The following is a 21,928-nucleotide window of genomic DNA, read 5'->3' on the forward strand; positions in this document are numbered from 1 at the left end:
ACACCTTCTCCGGTCTGCGTGGTATCATCGGTAATTGGACCAAAACTAGTTCATTAATCATAAAACACCTTCTCCGGTCTGCGTGGTATCATCGGTAATTGGACCAAAACTAGTTCATTAATCATAAAACACCTTCTCCGGTCTGCGTGGTATCATCGGTAATTGGACCAAAACTAGTTCATTAATCATAAAACACCTTCTCCGGTCTGCGTGGTATCATCGGTAATTGGACCAAAACTAGTTCATTAATCATAAAACACCTTCTCCGGTCTGCGTGGTATCATCGGTAATTGGACCAAAACTAGTTCATTAATCATAAAACACCTTCTCCGGTCTGCGTGGTATCATCGGTAATTGGACCAAAACTAGTTCATTAATCATAAAACACCTTCTCCGGTCTGCGTGGTATCATCGGTAATTGGACCAAAACTAGTTCATTAATCATAAAACACCTTCTCCGGTCTGCGTGGTATCATCGGTAATTGGACCAAAACTAGTTCATTAATCATAAAACACCTTCTCCGGTCTGCGTGGTATCATCGGTAATTGGACCAAAACTAGTTCATTAATCATAAAACACCTTCTCCGGTCTGCGTGGTATCATCGGTAATTGGACCAACACTAGTTCATTAATCATAAAACACCTTCTCCGGTCTGCGTGGTATCATCGGTAATTGGACCAACACTAGTTCATTAATCATAAAACACCTTCTCCGGTCTGCGTGGTATCATCGGTAATTGGACCAACACTAGTTCATTAATCATAAAACACCTTCTCCGGTCTGCGTGGTATCATCGGTAATTGGACCAACACTAGTTCATTAATCATAAAACACCTTCTCCGGTCTGCGTGGTATCATCGGTAATTGGACCAACACTAGTTCATTAATCATAAAACACCTTCTCCGGTCTGCGTGGTATCATCGGTAATTGGACCAACACTAGTTCATTAATCATAAAACACCTTCTCCGGTCTGCGTGGTATCATCGGTAATTGGACCAACACTAGTTCATTAATCATAAAACACCTTCTCCGGTCTGCGTGGTATCATCGGTAATTGGACCAACACTAGTTCATTAATCATAAAACACCTTCTCCGGTCTGCGTGGTATCATCGGTAATTGGACCAAAACTAGTTCATTAATCATAAAACACCTTCTCCGGTCTGCGTGGTATCATCGGTAATTGGACCAAAACTAGTTCATTAATCATAAAACACCTTCTCCGGTCTGCGTGGTATCATCGGTAATTGGACCAAAACTAGTTCATTAATCATAAAACACCTTCTCCGGTCTGCGTGGTATCATCGGTAATTGGACCAAAACTAGTTCATTAATCATAAAACACCTTCTCCGGTCTGCGTGGTATCATCGGTAATTGGACCAAAACTAGTTCATTAATCATAAAACACCTTCTCCGGTCTGCGTGGTATCATCGGTAATTGGACCAAAACTAGTTCATTAATCATAAAACACCTTCTCCGGTCTGCGTGGTATCATCGGTAATTGGACCAAAACTAGTTCATTAATCATAAAACACCTTCTCCGGTCTGCGTGGTATCATCGGTAATTGGACCAAAACTAGTTCATTAATCATAAAACACCTTCTCCGGTCTGCGTGGTATCATCGGTAATTGGACCAAAACTAGTTCATTAATCATAAAACACCTTCTCCGGTCTGCGTGGTATCATCGGTAATTGGACCAAAACTAGTTCATTAATCATAAAACACCTTCTCCGGTCTGCGTGGTATCATCGGTAATTGGACCAAAACTAGTTCATTAATCATAAAACACCTTCTCCGGTCTGCGTGGTATCATCGGTAATTGGACCAAAACTAGTTCATTAATCATAAAACACCTTCTCCGGTCTGCGTGGTATCATCGGTAATTGGACCAAAACTAGTTCATTAATCATAAAACACCTTCTCCGGTCTGCGTGGTATCATCGGTAATTGGACCAAAACTAGTTCATTAATCATAAAACACCTTCTCCGGTCTGCGTGGTATCATCGGTAATTGGACCAAAACTAGTTCATTAATCATAAAACACCTTCTCCGGTCTGCGTGGTATCATCGGTAATTGGACCAAAACTAGTTCATTAATCATAAAACACCTTCTCCGGTCTGCGTGGTATCATCGGTAATTGGACCAAAACTAGTTCATTAATCATAAAACACCTTCTCCGGTCTGCGTGGTATCATCGGTAATTGGACCAAAACTAGTTCATTAATCATAAAACACCTTCTCCGGTCTGCGTGGTATCATCGGTAATTGGACCAAAACTAGTTCATTAATCATAAAACACCTTCTCCGGTCTGCGTGGTATCATCGGTAATTGGACCAAAACTAGTTCATTAATCATAAAACACCTTCTCCGGTCTGCGTGGTATCATCGGTAATTGGACCAAAACTAGTTCATTAATCATAAAACACCTTCTCCGGTCTGCGTGGTATCATCGGTAATTGGACCAAAACTAGTTCATTAATCATAAAACACCTTCTCCGGTCTGCGTGGTATCATCGGTAATTGGACCAAAACTAGTTCATTAATCATAAAACACCTTCTCCGGTCTGCGTGGTATCATCGGTAATTGGACCAAAACTAGTTCATTAATCATAAAACACCTTCTCCGGTCTGCGTGGTATCATCGGTAATTGGACCAAAACTAGTTCATTAATCATAAAACACCTTCTCCGGTCTGCGTGGTATCATCGGTAATTGGACCAAAACTAGTTCATTAATCATAAAACACCTTCTCCGGTCTGCGTGGTATCATCGGTAATTGGACCAAAACTAGTTCATTAATCATAAAACACCTTCTCCGGTCTGCGTGGTATCATCGGTAATTGGACCAAAACTAGTTCATTAATCATAAAACACCTTCTCCGGTCTGCGTGGTATCATCGGTAATTGGACCAAAACTAGTTCATTAATCATAAAACACCTTCTCCGGTCTGCGTGGTATCATCGGTAATTGGACCAAAACTAGTTCATTAATCATAAAACACCTTCTCCGGTCTGCGTGGTATCATCGGTAATTGGACCAAAACTAGTTCATTAATCATAAAACACCTTCTCCGGTCTGCGTGGTATCATCGGTAATTGGACCAAAACTAGTTCATTAATCATAAAACACCTTCTCCGGTCTGCGTGGTATCATAGGTAATTGGACCAAAACTAGTTCATTAATCATAAAACACCTTCTCCGGTCTGCGTGGTATCATCGGTAATTGGACCAAAACTAGTTCATTAATCATAAAACACCTTCTCCGGTCTGCGTGGTATCATCAGTAATTGGACCAAAACTAGTTCATTAATCATAAAACACCTTCTCCGGTCTGCGTGGTATCATAGGTAATTGGACCAAAACAAATTGTTAATTCATCGCATTGCACAAATTTCACATAATTATAATCCAATCATACACTTAACATATTTGTTAGTATGTGCTTGTCTGTCAAAATCCTGAAGTGTATCATGTACCTCACTGGTACTCTTGTGACAAAAAGGAAAAAAAAAAAAATTTGCTATATTTTTTCAGGATTGGCGATGTGACGGCAGCAACACCAAAGAAAAGCCTTGTCTCCATAGTGAAGTTGAAAAGCTAAAGCATTCGGTACAGTTTGAAGACATTTCACTAGGGTCTAACAGTGTCGCATCTCATGTTAACAAGGGGTGTAAATCAGAGCAGTCGGCAGTTACTGGCGAGAGTTATTTCGACATGAAACTGTCATCTCGGCAGCGGTCAACCAGCGAGTGTCTGACGGGGTGTACGGAGTCGGCCCATTCTAGAATGTCGTCAACCGAGTCCATTGACACGGTCGGCCAGTCAGACACTTCAGTACAGTTATCGGTGAACCCGTCAACGAATCAACAGGAAATGTTCCAAGGAGTCATGTCGACAGTAACTGAAATGCAAAAAGATTTCATGACAAGGTATTTGATGAAGATTTTAGCCTTGTTGAATTGCAGTACCACCGCCAGCCAAGTGTTAGGTTAATGATTTAGGGATGTAAAATTGTATTCAGTACCTGTACGTTTTATTAGCATCGTTTAATTACAGCAGGGCTCAACCTTAGTGGTAGCCCGGAGTAGTTTGGCTACCGATTTCTCACTCACACTACCAGTTGTCTAATCCTGGTAATCCATTGGGCTACCAAATGTTTTCGCATGTCCAGTCACGCGACAATCAACAAAACGTTTAATTCATTGCTGTCTGAAATTCCACCTTTTATGTGCACGCTGTCTGCTGCCAGGAGTTACTGTAACGGTTAATTGCTCCCCTAGTCTGACCCACAGGTGGCGGTTGCGCAGTATGATTTAGTGAAATAAAGGAGTGTATTTGCCAGTGATAGAAATATTTTTAACATAGTGGACTAATACAAATAATTTTATGTACTTCAGTGGCCAGATATGCATGGTTCGTGCGGGTCATGGAATTTTCATTTTGGTCATAGGTTATCTATTTTTAGTCATTTATGATAATCAACAACACATCCCGTTGTTGTTATGCCTACTTATAACAAACGCTTTGTATGATCAAGACTATTTGCAGCCAGCTGAAGTCTAAAGTAAACCATAACTCAAATCACGGTTTATTTCCTTCTTGGCTACTTATGCAAATTGTCAGATTATTGTTTAAAAGATTAATATCTTTATTATGTTAAAGAAATGTATAAATTGACAGATGTTTTCAGTGTTAAAAATATTGATCCTTCTTACCAATTATTTCTAATTAACCTTTAGACTACTGGATTAATTTTTGACAAAAATCATGAGTTGGTACAAGTTTATAATTTTTACTCACATATATTCACTTAAATGTTTTATAAATACATAAAATAAAGTTCATATTTGAATCGGTAAGTATTATTTTCGTGTATTTTTCTAATTTTTATGTTATTTTAGATCAGTTATTGTTGATTAAAATTAGAAAAAGTCGCGTTTACTTACGGGCATTTGTGGCTAGCTGTCCAGTATTTATGTCCATTATTCCCAATAACAGTGGCTTTCTGACCAGAATTTTTTTTTTTAAACGAACTACAATTCATATCCCAATATATCGTGATTTTCATTGTTGGTAAAACGATCAAATTTATTATCAAAATAGCTGTCACAGTCAGCTATCGATCCCTGAAAATGACCGTGAAGTGCCGCCATTGTTGTCAAGCGAAAATACTTGCTGAAAACCACTTTTTGAACTCAAAATTTCAAGCCATTTTACACTGAAAAATCTAATTTTAAAGACACGGGAAGCTAAGTTGTCTTTTGTTTTCCTGTTACTAAATCGTTTCCGGTGAGTGTCATGTGCAAACCGGCGGGAAATATGAATTGGGGAATGCACTGTATACAGTGTACAGTATGTCGACTGGCGTGACGTCGGGCGAGATATCTCACCTGCAGTACTCAGAAGGTTAAATCTCTCTCATAGTTTTCTATTGCTTTGTGCGATAACCTCGCTCAAAATGACATGTCTGATCTTGTCACGTGTTATCACAAACACACATGGTGATCCCGTCTGGTATAATTGGCTTACCACATTTACAAGTTTATTGTCATCAATGAAAAATGCTATTGTTTTGGAATAAAGGCAAGTTTTGTTAAGATTCTTCAAAATGACACCTACTGAAGATAGTTACAGCCATTTTAAGTATTAATATTGATCTGATGATCATATGATTAGCAGACCGTTCTACAGGTAAAAACCGTATGAAGGGTTTCAGTAATTTTTGTAAGCCTTCATTATGAGATTAGGCCTAAGAACAATAAATAATAATAATAATAATAATAATAATAATAAATACTATTGTGTGGTTCTGAAATTGTACCAAACAAGTTAATGTAGATAGAATAGGTCGGTGTTTTGATGGTGGTGGTTAGATTGTTTTTTCCATACCATATTTATCCCTCCTTTGAGGCCATCCTTAAAAATAATTTGTTTTGTACATTTCCGACCAGTAGTTTCATTTTTGTCAGGTAGGTAGGGATTATTTGTTTGGGGTGTTTTTTTGGGTTTTTTTTGTTTTTTGGGTGTTTTTTTTTGTTAGCCCTAATCTCATAATGAAGGCTTACAAAATATTATAATGCCACATATGAGACACTTCATTCTGTCACATATTAAGAATAAATTATTTAGCTTTTCTCTCTTCTGTTTTTTTCTCTATTTTTAAGTGATGGGGCTACCAATTTTTACTTAAGGCTGCTAGATTTTATAACCTGCTATTACTGAAAAAACTTGAGGTCAAGGCCTGTACAGTACCTCCTCAGTGAAGTGGTTGGTTACTAATTTAGGAATATTTGTGTTAAACACCTGTATGTTTATTAGCATCGTTTAATTACAGTACCTCCTCAGTGAAGTGGTTGGTTACTAATTTAGGAATATTTGTGTTAAACACCTGTATGTTTATTAGCATCGCTTAATTACAGTACATCCTCAGTGAAGTGGTTGGTTACTAATTTAGGAATATTTGTGTTAAACACCTGTATGTTTATTAGCATCGTTTAATTACAGTACCTCCTCAGTGAAGTGGTTGGTTACTAATTTAGGAATATTTGTGTTAAACACCTGTATGTTTATTAGCATCGCTTAATTACAGTACCTCCACAGTGAAGTGGTTGGTTACTAATTTAGGAATATTTGTGTTAAACACCTGTATGTTTATTAGCATCGCTTAATTACAGTACCTCCACAGTGAAGTGGTTGGTTACTAATTTAGGAATATTTGTGTTAAACACCTGTATGTATATTAGCATCGTTTAATTACAGTACCTCTATCACCGAAGTGGTTGGTTAATGATTATATGATGTTTCACCAAACATCACTTTTATGGTTTCTATAGATTTGTATATTTCATGGCTATATATATAATAAGTTTTGATATTGGTTCTAAATGAAGAAATGTTTCTTACAGGTCTGCCTGTTCGATAGCACCGATTGCTGTTCCGTACCTTAGTCCCATTGTGTTACGGAAGGAGATCGAACACATACTTGAAAACGAAGGAGATGAATGCATGTCCACTTCAATGTTTGTCGACGACCATAGCATTGTCTACTGGAATCTAGTAAGTGATTTGTTTATCTCATTATCACTGTTATATTAAATACGAGTTTGGTGACGACCATAGCATTGTCTACTGGAATCTAGTGAGTGATTTGTTTATCTCATTATCACTGTTATATTAAATACGAGTTTGGTGACGACCATAGCATTGTCTACTGGAATCTAGTGAGTGATTTGTTTATCTCATTATCACTGTTATATTAAATACCAGTTTGATGACGACCATAGCATTGTATACTGGAATCTAGTAAGTGATTTGTTTATCTCATTATCACTGTTATATTAAATACCAGTTTGACAACCATAGCATTGTCTATTGGAATCTAGTGAGTGATTTGTTTATCTCATTATCACTGTAATATTAAATACGAGTTTGATGACGACCATAGCATTGTCTACTGGAATCTAGTGAGTGATTTATTTATCTCATTAGTTTAAACAATATTTATTGCCGTCAAAATGCGGTTTGGGATTGGCCAACAGGCAAGAGCCTATATTAAGGCCTCTCCCTACATTTATAAATACAAGTTTGATACATCAAGATGACAGAAATAGTATAATAATTTAAATAAATTCAAATTAGCTAAGATGAGAAGAATGGAAGAGAGAGAGAAGAAAGGAAAAATAAAAATAGATAGTTGATATGATATTATTTAGTCACAGTTGGGAAGGGAGAAGGAGGAATAATGAATGGTTAGTTATCGAAACGTTTGCTATTAATTATAAAGTCTTGAACAGATTTAAATATAACACTATTTTCGTGGGTACTAAAATTTGGGTCACCAAATAATAAAGTCTTGCAATTAAGATTGTGATATTTTGACAGGTGAGTATTACGAATTACATTATATAGTGGACAATAACATAAAAAATGTTCTGCATCTTCAATAAGATGTCCACAAGTACAAAATGGACTGTCACTTACGTGTCTTGCAAATTTATGACCATTTAGATCGCTAGTTCCCATCGGTTGTAATATCTGTTGCTTCTATCACCATCGTAAAAGTAGCACGGTACAATTGGGTCTGATTTATTTAATTCTGATTTAAATCTATTTAACGATGAAGAATTCCTAATATCGGACGTTATATTATTCCATAATTTAACTGCGAAAGGAAAAAAGGAATTCGCGAAAAGTTTATTTCGACAAAAGTATGTAAGGAGGCGATCTACATTACGAGTGTAATATGGGGTTTTTGCAGAAATGGGGCGTGGTAATTGTAATGTCAAGAATGTGGGGAGCAAGTTATTAGAAAGTTTATACATCATACATAGTTTATGGCGACTTCTCCTTTCTGATAAAGATATAAAACCAGTTTCACTATATAGTAACTCGTGAGATGTTCCCCGAACAGAACCACAAATTGTACGCAAAGCATCCCAAGTGTATATTTTCAAGATTGTATGCCTGTTGGAGACTACAATTATCCCAAAGAATATCGGCATAATCAAAAATGGGAAGAATAAATTATCTATAGATTTTTACTAATGATTTTCTAGATAATCTATATTTAAAGGATTGAAGACAATTTACCATTTTACTGGCCTTACTTAAAATATTTTGTATATGGAAATCCCATTCCGCAGATTTCTGGAATGTAAGGCCCAAGTGTTTATGGACATCAACCTCTGATACATGTACGTTGTCTAAAAATAACTTCGGATTGCTGGGGGTTTTAATTTTTCGGCTAAACAACAAGGTTTCGGGTTTTTCGGGACTGAACTTAACAAGCCACCGTTTAGCCCACTTGTTAATATGCTCGAAGTCAGAGTTTAAAATATTACAACATAGTTCAGGATTTTGAACAGTAATAAATAATGAGGTATCATCAGCGAACAATCTAATATTTGAAGTAATCCCATTAACAATATCATTTATATATACCAAAAACAAAATAGGACCAAGAACAGAACCTTGCGGAACACCTGCGGAAATGGGTTTAGTATGAGAGAAATGGTTTTGTAGTACTACACATTGTCTTCGATCAGATAAATAGCTTTCAAACCATAATAAGAGTTTTCCCGAAATCCCAACAGTTTCTAATTTATAGATCAGACCCTTATGCCAAACTCGATCAAATGCTTTGCTTATATCGCAAAATACTGCTCTAACTTCTTTCCCTTCATCCATAGAATGACAAATAAAATGATAAAAATCAATTAGTTGGTTAACAGTTGAATCGCCAGGAATAAAGCCAGACTGGAATTTTGTTATGGTCTTATTTATTCTAAAGAAATTGAAAATGTGCTTAAAAATGCATTTTTCGAAAAGTTTGGAGAGATTACTTGTAAGTGAAATGGGTCTATAATTACTTGGTTCATGAATACTACCCTTTTTATGAATAGGATTTACGTTAGCAAGTTTCCAGTCTGAGGGGAAAATGGAATGGTGTAATGATAGATTAAACAAGCGTGTTAGAGGGTATGAAAGTTATTTAGCTAGTAACTTAAGTAATCTATTGCTAATAAAGTCGGGGCCGGATGATTTGGATGTATTAAGGGTGTTTAAGATATCTTCTACTTCGGATTGTACTAGCTCTATTTCTATAAGTGGATCAACTGTAAGGTCTACTGTCGGAAGTTCTCCTTGCGAGCAGTGTAAAGTAGATTGTTTAATAAAGAATTCATTATCAATAACGTTACCATCGACAAGCAGCGGTATTATAGTGATTTTTAAAGTGAGAATTAACAAGTTTCCACCAATATTTTGTACCAATATCGGTTGAACTGTTAATTTTATTGTCTATTTTCTTAAAATATTCTGATTCGGCTTTGCGTACCTCCGATATTACCAAGTTACGTGTTTTCCTAAAGTTGGCCCAGTCATTAGGAGTATTATTGTTTTTAGCTTTATTGTGAAGTTTATGTCTTTGTCGCATTAATCTTCGAATGTTGCCATTCATAAAAGGTTTATCTCTAGGTCGGACAGTAACTATTTTATAAGGAATAAATGTTTTCGCTGAATTTAATAAAATGTTAGTTATATTTGTCGTTATTGTATCAATGGACTCCGATTGGAAAATGTTATCCCAGTTAAAACTTGAAATAAATGTTTTTAGACCACAAATATCGGCAGAAGGTAATGCCAGATAGTTCTTTGAAATGCATGTATTTTGTTCTCGTGAGGTCTAGGACCAATATGAAGCACAACTGGAGTAAAAAGTACCTAATAGGATTTTACATTTATTACGGTTCAATTCCACCCAGAGAGCCTCCAGACCGGGGACATCCATATCTTCTCTATGTTTAGATATTATATTGTCTTTTACATAAACCGCTACTCCGCCCCAATTATTATATGTCCTATCCTTGCGATATGGTTCATGAAATCCTTTAATAATAATATCTTGATTGGAGATGTTAGGGTTCAGATGGGTTTCAGTGATCGCAATTACAACAAAATCGCACATTTCTGTTTCAATGAGATCTACTTTTGGCAGAAGTCCATTCACGTTCAGGTGGGCAACAGATATACTAGATGACACCGTAATGGGTGGACCTGGATTCAAATGGATATCACCAGATAAAAACAATTGTAAAAGAACTAAAGTTATACCTCGTTTTCCTAACAAACTACAACATAAATAAAAATACAAACTCATCAGATCGGTAATCAGTTTGCCGCATCCAAAACTATGGTGCAACCCTACTCTTGCCCGGTACACAACTATATCATCCGACATCAAGTAACAATATTAAAAATAACCTGTGAATGGGCAAGGCAAGGGGTTCACCTAATATGAAGCAAAATAATACTAATAGACATACATGGCAGCAAGCTTGACAAAATTCTGGTACATTAAACGTATCAAATACTATGTGCATTATCTTACAATCAGCAGCGACGCAATACCCACCTGTCAATAAAGCAATCTTATCATAGACAACTTCATATGTGTTTTTTATCTGTAACCATTCAAAAAGAAAGGGGAATTTAGAGTAGAAGATACGACAGAATAAAAAAGCAGATAATAAAAAGGGTAAAACAGTACGTATAACCACAATTATGAAATGGTGTGGTTCGTAGCATTTAATTTTAAACAATAATAACATTACTAATAAAAACAAAAATTATATATACGTGCGACTATAATCATAAATGCACATAAACTCGCTCACACAAATCCTTTGGTGTAACGCAAGGGTATTTTCAATACATACAAGCAATGAACATGTGTAGTTGTAAACATGTATATACACACTTCCACGTGCTCGCACACCCACATGCACGAACCATCAAAACGGTAGGACTTCACCAACCAGTCAAACAATAACCAAGTGTCGATACACACACATAAGCGCGAACGCACACATATACCCAGCATGTCGTTAGCACATATTGCGGATAATTATATCTGCAGTAAACAATATTTATTACAACAATATATCCTTTCACATCAATCAGAAAATTACCTTTGTTGTGACATTGATATTTGAAAGTTACCAGATTTTCTAAATTAACTGCACGAGTTGCCAAGTGTGGATGGACAGAAGGACAAATGACAAGTTGACAAGCTTGACTGATAGACTACTGATAGACTGGTAGTCAGACACTACGCATACACGGACAAAACAAAACAAAACTCCACTCAGTGGCTCACGCGCTTTCATATACACATACTATTGATACGTGGTACTAATCGCTGTCAATTTAACAATACAACCTGCATACAGGAATATCCAGTGCAATAAAACTAAAAAATTAACACAAACGTAATAGTAGCCGATACATTTGGTATAGGATTAATTTATTATCCGAGTGTCATGACAAATTGTCTATTTACACCACACACTTAATACATGTATTTCAACTGTCACGTATCCCTCGTGTGTGCATACATCGTCAGTATTTGAAAATTAGATTAATATTTGCAGATCATAGATAGGGCAACACAAATTAGTCAACAACTCGGGTGTTTGTGGGACTGTCGTTGCGACAGTGACCTACATGGTGAGACGAAAAACATGTCACTGCTGTTGGGATCCAGGTTTATCTCATTATCACTGTTATATTAAATACAAGTTTGATGACGACCATAGCATTGTCTACTGGAATCTAGTGAGTGATTTGTTTATCTCATTATCACTGTTATATTAAATACAAGTTTGATGACGACCATAGCATTGTATACTGGAATCTAGTGAGTGATTTGTTTATCTCATTATCACTGTTATATTAAATACCAGTTTGATGACGACCATAGCATTGTCTACTGGAATCTAGTGAGTGATTTGTTTATCTCATTATCACTGTTATATTAAATACCAGTTTGATGACGACCATAACATTGTCTACTGGAATCTAGTGAGTGATTTGTTTATCTCATTATCACTGTTATATTAAATACTAGTTTGATGACGACCATAGCATTGTATACTGGAATCTAGTGAGTGATTTGTTTATCTCATTATCACTGTTATATTAAATACCAGTTTGATGACGACCATAGCATTGTATACTGGAATCTAGTGAGTGATTTGTTTATCTCATTATCACTGTTATATTAAATACCAGTTTGATGACGACCATAGCATTGTATACTGGAATCTAGTGAGTGATTTGTTTACCTCATTATCACGTTATATTAAATACCAGTTTGGTGACGACCATAGCATTGTATACTGGAATCTAGTGAGTCATTTGTTTACCTCATTATCACTGTTATATTAAATACCAGTTTGATGACGACCATAGCATTGTATACTGGAATCTAGTGAGTCATTTGTTTATCTCATTATCACTGTTATATTAAATACCAGTTTGACAACCATAGCATTGTATACTGGAATCTAGTGAGTCATTTGTTATCACGTTATATTAAATACATTTGTTTACCTCATTATCACGTTATATTAAATACGAGTTTGATGACGACCATAGCATTGTATACTGGAATCTAGTGAGTCATTTGTTTACCTCATTATCACGTTATATTAAATACCAGTTTGATGACGACCATAGCATTGTATACTGGAATCTAGTGAGTCATTTGTTTACCTCATTATCACGTTATATTAAATACCAGTTTGATGACGACCATAGCATTGTATACTGGAATCTAGTGAGTCATTTGTTTACCTCATTATCACGTTATATTAAATACCAGTTTGATGACGACCATAGCATTGTATACTGGAATCTAGTGAGTCATTTGTTTACCTCATTATCACGTTATATTAAATACCAGTTTGATGACGACCATAGCATTGTATACTGGAATCTAGTGAGTCATTTGTTTACCTCATTATCACTGTTATATTAAATACCAGTTTGATGACGACCATAGCATTGTATACTGGAATCTAGTGAGTCATTTGTTTACCTCATTATCACTGTTATATTAAATACCAGTTTGATGACGACCATAGCATTGTATACTGGAATCTAGTGAGTCATTTGTTTACCTCATTATCACGTTATATTAAATACCAGTTTGATGACGACCATAGCATTGTATACTGGAATCTAGTGAGTCATTTGTTTACCTCATTATCACGTTATATTAAATACCAGTTTGATGACGACCATAGCATTGTATACTGGAATCTAGTGAGTCATTTGTTTACCTCATTATCACTGTTATATTAAATACCAGTTTGATGACGACCATAGCATTGTATACTGGAATTTAGTGAGTCATTTGTTTACCTCATTATCACGTTATATTAAATACCAGTTTGATGACGACCATAGCATTGTATACTGGAATCTAGTGAGTCATTTGTTTACCTCATTATCACGTTATATTAAATACGAGTTTGATGACGACCATAGCATTGTATACTGGAATCTAGTGAGTCATTTGTTTACCTCATTATCACGTTATATTAAATACCAGTTTGATGACGACCATAGCATTGTATACTGGAATCTAGTGAGTCATTTGTTTACCTCATTATCACGTTATATTAAATACCAGTTTGATGACGACCATAGCATTGTATACTGGAATCTAGTGAGTCATTTGTTTATCTCATTATCACGTTATATTAAATACCAGTTTGATGATGACCATAGCATTGTATACTGGAATCTAGTGAGTCATTTGTTTACCTCATTATCACTGTTATATTAAATACCAGTTTGATGACGACCATAGCATTGTATACTGGAATCTAGTGAGTCATTTGTTTACCTCATTATCACGTTATATTAAATACCAGTTTGATGACGACCATAGCATTGTATACTGGAATCTAGTGAGTCATTTGTTTACCTCATTATCACGTTATATTAAATACCAGTTTGGTGACGACCATAGCATGAATCTAGTGAATGGTAAACAGTTAACAGTACAGTATTTGTTGAAGCAGCGTTCTCAATATGTGATTTGTCACACTGACTTGCTGCATGCTATTTGTCATTGCGACTTGAATTATATCTCTGGAAAGATTTTGTCATAAGATTCCATGACATCAAACAAAGCTCATCAGTTTTAAAATATTCTGCAGGAAAAGTAAGTACATACAAATTTCCACTGAAATTTAAAAAAAGAAGATTGCAGACCATTTACTTTTGGTATTGTGTAACAAAACAATTATTGACCACATGTGGACAATAAGAGGTTTTATGGGCCCATGAAATCCAGACATTTTGGCATGTATATAAAGAAACAAAAACATGAGGAGACAAAACTGAACGGTTGAACTTTTAATGTGATTTGTCGTGAGATGTAGGACATGTTGGAGTCAGTTCTAATTGGTATGACTCCCAACACAAGTTGTCCTATAATACTAACGTCCCTTGATAACCATAACATAGTCTTCCAGAATCAAGTGAGTGATTTTATTTACCATCCAACACACAATTTTATTGATGACATAGCATTGTCTAGTGACTGATTTTGTTAATCTCTGTCACTTAGTTACCAAATACAATTTTAATTACACTTGTATTACTTACATAAACACTAGTTGTTTCACTTGGAACATATTTTTAACCCACCCACCCGTCAACACCTAAAAAAAATAACTAAATAAAAGAAAAAAGCTCCACTAAGCATTAAATTAAGAGTCTAATTTATTAAAAATACATAATTAATTATAGAATCTTGTTGTTATTGTTATAAGTTGTGTTATTACAAATTGAAAATGATAACTGTCGAGGTAATATTTTGAGCTTTTTATGTTGCTAGAAGTCAGGTGTTAGATGATTATTTCACAAGATTTGTAATGTCTTTATGTTGTTTTAAGTAAGTGAAATACAGTTGGACACTGTGCATGATAGTGGTGTGAATGTCTACATGTTTGTTGCAGATCTGGTATTTCAAGAGAATCGACTGTCCTAGTCACCTGCCTGGTTTCCTCCTCACCGCCAGCAGCATCACCAAAAACCCAGAAGTAAGTTTTATGTATAACCTACACTGTTCTTTAGTATACGAACACATCCAGAAGTGTTATGTATAACCTACACTGTTCTTTAGTATACGAACACATCCAGAAGTGTTATGTATAGCCTACACTGTTCTTTAGTACTGTCCTAGTCACCTGCCTGGTTTCCTCCTCACCGCCAGCAGCATCACCAAAAACCCAGAAGTAAGTTTTATGTATAACCTACACTGTTCTTTAGTATACGAACACATCCAGAAGTGTTATGTATAACCTACACTGTTCTTTAGTATACGAGCACATCCAGAAGTGTTATGTATAAGCTACACTGTTCTTTAGTATACGAACACATCCAGAAGTGTTATGTATAACCTACACTGTTCTTTAGTATACGAGCACATCCAGAAGTGTTATGTATAACCTACACTGTTCTTTAGTATACGAGCACATCCAGAAGTGTTATGTATAACCTACTGTTCTTTAGTATACGAGCACATCCAGAAGTGTTATGTATAACCTACACTGTTCTTTAGTATATGTATAACCTACACTGTTCTTTAGTATACGAGCACATCCAGAAGTGTTATGTATAAGCTACACTGTTCTTTAGTATACGAACACATCCAGAAGTGTTATGTATAACCTACACTGTTCTTTAGTATACGAGCACATCCAGAAGTGTTATGTATAACCTACACTGTTCTTTAGTATACGAGCACATCCAGAAGTGTTATGTATAACCTACTGTTCTTTAGTATACGAGCACATCCAGAAGTGTTATGTATAACCTACACTGTTCTTTAGTATATGTATAACCTACACTGTTCTTTAGTATACGAGCACATCCAGAAGTGTTATGTATAAGCTACACTGTTCTTTAGTATACGAACACATCCAGAAGTGTTATGTATAACCTACACTGTTCTTTAGTATACGAGCACATCCAGAAGTGTTATGTATAACCTACACTGTTCTTTAGTATACGAGCACATCCAGAAGTATTATGTATAATCTACACTGTTCTTTAGTATACGAACACATCCAGAAGTGTTATGTATAACCTACACTGTTCTTTAGTATACGAGCACATCCAGAAGTGTTATGTATAACCTACACTGTTCTTTAGTATACGAACACATCCAGAAGTGTTATGTATAACCTACACTGTTCTTTAGTATACGAGCACATCCAGAAGTGTTATGTATAACCTACTGTTCTTTAGTATACGAGCACATCCAGAAGTGTTATGTATAACCTACACTGTTCTTTAGTATACGAGCACATCCAGAAGTATTATGTATAACCTACACTGTTCTTTAGTATACGAACACATCCAGAAGTGTTATGTATAACCTACACTGTTCTTTAGTATACGAGCACATCCAGAAGTGTTATGTATAACCTACACTGTTCTTTAGTATACGAGCACATCCAGAAGTGTTATGTATAATCTACACTGTTTATCAGCTTTAGGAGCATAATTTGGCTTCTTTCTAATTAAAGAAGTGAACAGTGCTCAAACACTGTTAGTGACAACTATGATGGAAGAGTTGTCGACTCCTAAACGTTTCAAGAAGTGAGATTCACCCTAAAGCTGGGGATCAGGGGCTACAGGGCCCCAGTCAGATCCAGGCTGACTCCAGGTATTGGGTGGCAGATAGCACAAAGAAGACACCACCACCACCCATGCTGAAAAATTAATTTCACTGTTTTTTTACATACATTTTAATGCAAATGATATTTGTTCCTGTTCATCATGCCTTAGATATTTTAAAACAAGTTAAGTATCCATGAACATTTATTTTATAAGAAATTACGTGTTCTAATCAGTGAAGACATACTAATTGTGTTTTCATCTACGGACCATGAAATGCATTCTCAGTAGAAATAAATACACACTCAATACGTTTATCTCGTATTTTACTTGTATAAGTCTGTGTGAATGAAGTGGAATCAGAGCCTAAATCACAATGGCACACATCCTGTTATGTTAAAAACAGACAGTTTTCAGACCTTTAAAAATATTAACATGTATGTTTTGTTAATAATTGATCAAAATTGTTGTTCTGTCCCTTACAGAAACCGTGTAAACACCATTCAATGTACGACCACAGAAATGTTTTGTTGCATCCAATGTGGGATAACGTACGCATACATGATGAAGTTGGGCTTCCACTCTACACTTCCTGGGAGTCTGGTAGGTTTTTTAAAATTATTAATCTCACAATTTCGAGAATATACTACTGAAGACATAAATATATTGACAATAAAAATCACAGATCCATGCTACTAGATTTTAAAAGTGTTAACATTAGGTTGAGCATTGAATTGGTAATTAAACCATTTAATAAAATAATAATAATCTTTATTTTGTTTTTTCTTGTAGTATCCATGTCGTTAAACAAAACAAACTTTTTATTGTATTTGCTAATATATTTTCTTGCCCAGTCTGCAAATGTCAGTTATGCTTAAGTTATAGCAGTGGTTTTCATTGTTAAATCGTTTAATAACATTGTATTTTTCAGGCCAGCACTCATCTGTTGTGGATGCTCTTGTGACCGAAACACAGCTTGTTAGTAGACCGTAAGTATCCTTCTGCTACAAGCACAATCATTTAATTTAGGGGTCATTTCACACTAATAGGATTAGAAGTGTTAGGAGATGAATCAGAGAATATGTTCTTTTTAGTATTAAATTTTCACTGCTAGGGAAAACATTTGTTTTGAAGATAAAGTATCTTATCAGCACCCCATCTAAATTGATATCCTTGATGCTGGGTTTTGAGGTCAAGCTGTGTGATAGGTATGTGTTTCTTCATAAACAACCTACCGGCGTCATGGTAGGCCATCGGTCTACAGGCTGGTAGGTACTGGGTTCAGATCCCAGTCGAGGCATGGGATTTTTAATCCAGATACCGACTCCAAACTCTGAGTGAGTGCTCCGCAAGGCTCAATAGGGTAATTGTAAACCACTTGCACCGACCAGTGATCCATAACTGGTTCAACAAAAGCCATGGTTTGTGCTGTCCTGCCTGTGGGAAGTGCAAATAAAAGATCCCTTGCTGCTAATCAGAAGAGTAGCCCATGTAGTGTCGACAGCGGGTTTCCTCTCAAAATCTGTGTGGTCCTTAACCATATGTCTGACGCCATATAACCGTAAATAAAAAAATATGTTGAGTGCGTCGTTAAATAAAATATTTCTTTCTTTCTTTTCATAAACAACCTATCCATTCCAAACAGTAGTTTTTCCGTAACTTGCATGTTTTTCAGTAAACAGTAGCTTGTCTTTTAAGTTATTGTTCAATGAAAATTATCTTATTCAATCTTATCTTAGCAAAAAAGATTTAACTTCTTTAATAAGTGTAGCAAAGCAGTCTAAAGTATGTGATAGAGTCAAGTCGGGTAACTCCGGTCGGGTTTGGGTGGAAGTTCCTGTACAGCACACTCTAGACTGATGGTATGCTAGAACAATACTCATATTGAGTGACCTCCCTATTGTGAAGTGTAAAAATGTTGAACATTTTGAGTATGCTCCATTTCAGAATTGTTTACAAATGGTTTACCATCTGATATTGGAAGTGGGTAATATTGTACACCAAGTGGGTAATTCAATACAGTTGGGTAACTATGACTAAAATCTCACGGGCGATATACAGTATTTGGACTGCATTTGATAATGAGATGTATGGTTTCAGGCTCTGATCTAGGATTTTTTACAGGGGGCTGCAACTGAGGATTGGCTATATACACGGCAAAACATTGTACAATAGCATTTTAAAAGGCCTAATAATTTAGTTTTTGGTCTTTTTTAGGTTATAAATAATTCCTTTCAGCAGAGTTTGACAAATCTGCTAGCCCGACGCCCGTGGCAAGTGGTTTTTAAGTTCGGGCTAGTGAGAAATGCAAAACCACTAGCCCACAGGGCTAGTGGTTTCCACCTCCCTCCTTATCGCTCGATAGTGATTTTTTTTTTTTATTTCTTTTTTTTTCGTTTAATAAATTTGATTGTGATTTTTTTCATCGAATAATAATATCAACAACACAATCAGTATAAAATAATAATCCACTTGAATTAGGTCTGCAAACTGCAGTAACATGCTATCTCTACATCGCCACAGTTACAGCATGCATTGTTTATTTTTGCCCTTTCAAGTTTCTGGCACAGGAAATAAGTCTAATGACATGCGTGTTTTGATTGGTTGGACACGTCACGTGGTAGTTAATCTCGCACATATGTTTTAGGAACTTGGAAATCACCAATCGCGACGACAGGTTAATCTCAATCGAGTAAACCCCAGTCATGCTTTGAATTTCAGTTTGTTTTATTTACCTATTGTTTTCTAATTTAACACTTCGCTGACATGTGGTTATCAGCAATCAGGAAAACAATTTACTTTAATGGTAACCGCACATGCAATGACTCTGCTTGGCCTATTACGTGTAGCGGTCTGGATAATGCGTCACAGCTGCCGATACAAAATGATACCTTTTTTTTCATTAATTAACAACGGATTAGATGTCGCCGTTATATTCTTTTGATATCAGTCTGACACGGGATAATTCCCTGTATTTGAGCAATTGGCATCACCGTCCCTGGTGACATAAATAGTAGGGCCCTAAATGTATAACCCACTATTATATTCTTAATTTTAATATCACTTTACCTCTTTTTTAGACGGACACATCAAAACGTTTTAAAATCCCCTGAATTTAGTTTAAATGTCTAAATTACTCCCCTATTCTTACAATCCCTCCCTTCCCCCCCCCCCCCCCCCCCCCCCGGTCAAATCGCTGGCCTTACAGGGATAAGACCAGGGGGGGACATGCCTGAACCCCAGTGGATATAGGCATGTAAAAACTGGTTTGAAGATTGTATAACCCACTACCGAATACACTGAACCATGTATTACCGTGTGTCACACTGTCGTACCCTCATTTAAATTTAATTATTTTGATAGTGGTTTTAGATATCAACCATGAGTTTGCTCAATTATTTTTCCCAGGAGGGAGGGCAAAAACGAAAACGGAACAATGACAATGGATCACACTTGACAAAAAAACAAACGTACAACACGACAAAAAACTGAAAGTTACAACATGATTTAAGTGTTTGTTTTATTTTACTGTTATACTCAAAAATGTGTTATGTTACAAAAATTATATAAAAATCCAACTATAATTGATCAGGAATTTGGGCTAGTGCTTTATCTTGGTGGGCTAGTGGTTTTCACAAACCCACTAGCTCCTGTGGCTAGTGACTTTTAAAAATATTTGTCATACTCTGCTTTCAGGCATTATAAATATAGATAGTATATATAGAGTTAGGAACTTTCGGCTAATTACACAGTTGCAAAGTATAGATAAATCAAAGTTTGTCTTAATAAAAAAACTAGATCCCTGACTTTTGTTGTATGTTTTCCAGTGTGATGCATCAGATAATTTCCAACATCCAGTGTAACGACGTGTTGTCCCCCATCAAGCTGATGGCAAACAGTCGGCGCCGGGTGCGCAAGAAGAAACACCAGTTCCGCAGTCTGTACCGTGAGATTCTCTTCCTGGCCTTCAGTGCCTGTGGCAGAGAAAACATTGACCATGGTAAATGCTTTGTTTTGGGGGTTTTCAGTTCTTCCTATAGTCCGTTTGCGTTAAAAGGGAACCGATGAATTGGGCTATAACTCTAAAATGAATAAAGTTAAAATTTATATGAAAATATATCGTCGAGGTATGTATTATGACGAGGTATGTATTTTGGCGCGCTATCTTTAAATAGCAATTGTGCATCACCAAAGGAAAGCTATGACGTCAAAGGCAGAAGTTTCTGTTGACAGAAGTATTTTTTATTGATAAGAATAAAGCAATGTTTACAATTTGCAAGTTTGCAGTAAGTATAAACAATTAAAAATACCATAAAACTAAAAGTACTATTTTGCGTAAGGCACTTTTTTAACATGCATAAACATCCCTGTATCTCCAAATTTTCACAATTAATTTTACTCACCTGCTGCACGAAACATTGTCGTCTGCTACTAGTGAAATAAACACAAGACAATTATACCACCCCTACATCAATCTATTCCTATGGACGTCCAAATGAGTCCCCACTCCTTATTTTACATGTACTGCATACGATTATATTGGGTCAGGATTAAACAACGTTCAAGTGCATATTACATCTTAAAATAATATCTATTTCACATGGAAGGTGTAGTGGACATTGTTTTGAATAAAAGTAATAATAAATAAACTAATAAAAAAACTTGAAGGGCTGCCAAATTTACCCCACCCTATCAATATACAAATAGTGACTATATGGTTTACATGTGACGATAGGGTTAAAATGTATTTTAATGGTGTTATTTTTTACTTGTATTATTAATATGGAATTTATGGACCACCTCACATCGTTTCCAGTTGTTTAGAGTTATTTTTCTTCCTTATTGGTTATTCTGAAGTTATCTGGATGTTCCGCTTCAAAATGCATACCACATCAAAAAGATTACACTATTACAGTATACACAAGTAAACTAAAACTAAA

General features: G+C 35.8%; 1 protein-coding gene across 1 annotated transcript in view; it reads left to right on the plus strand.

Moving 5' to 3' along the window:
* The window catches only part of LOC121387842 (C-myc promoter-binding protein-like), a 111,052-nt gene that overhangs the window by 83,596 nt on the left and 5,528 nt on the right, over positions 1-21,928 (plus strand). The window contains exons 28-33 of the mRNA XM_041519073.1: positions 3,546-3,940; positions 6,917-7,067; positions 15,323-15,406; positions 17,474-17,591; positions 17,920-17,977; positions 20,816-20,988. Of these exons, the coding sequence (XP_041375007.1) occupies positions 3,546-3,940; positions 6,917-7,067; positions 15,323-15,406; positions 17,474-17,591; positions 17,920-17,977; positions 20,816-20,988 (979 nt within the window). The remainder of the gene's footprint in view (positions 1-3,545; positions 3,941-6,916; positions 7,068-15,322; positions 15,407-17,473; positions 17,592-17,919; positions 17,978-20,815; positions 20,989-21,928) is intronic.

The sequence above is a fragment of the Gigantopelta aegis genome, chromosome 2, assembly GCF_016097555.1.
Source record: "Gigantopelta aegis isolate Gae_Host chromosome 2, Gae_host_genome, whole genome shotgun sequence".
NCBI classification, from domain to species: domain Eukaryota; kingdom Metazoa; phylum Mollusca; class Gastropoda; order Neomphalida; family Peltospiridae; genus Gigantopelta; species Gigantopelta aegis.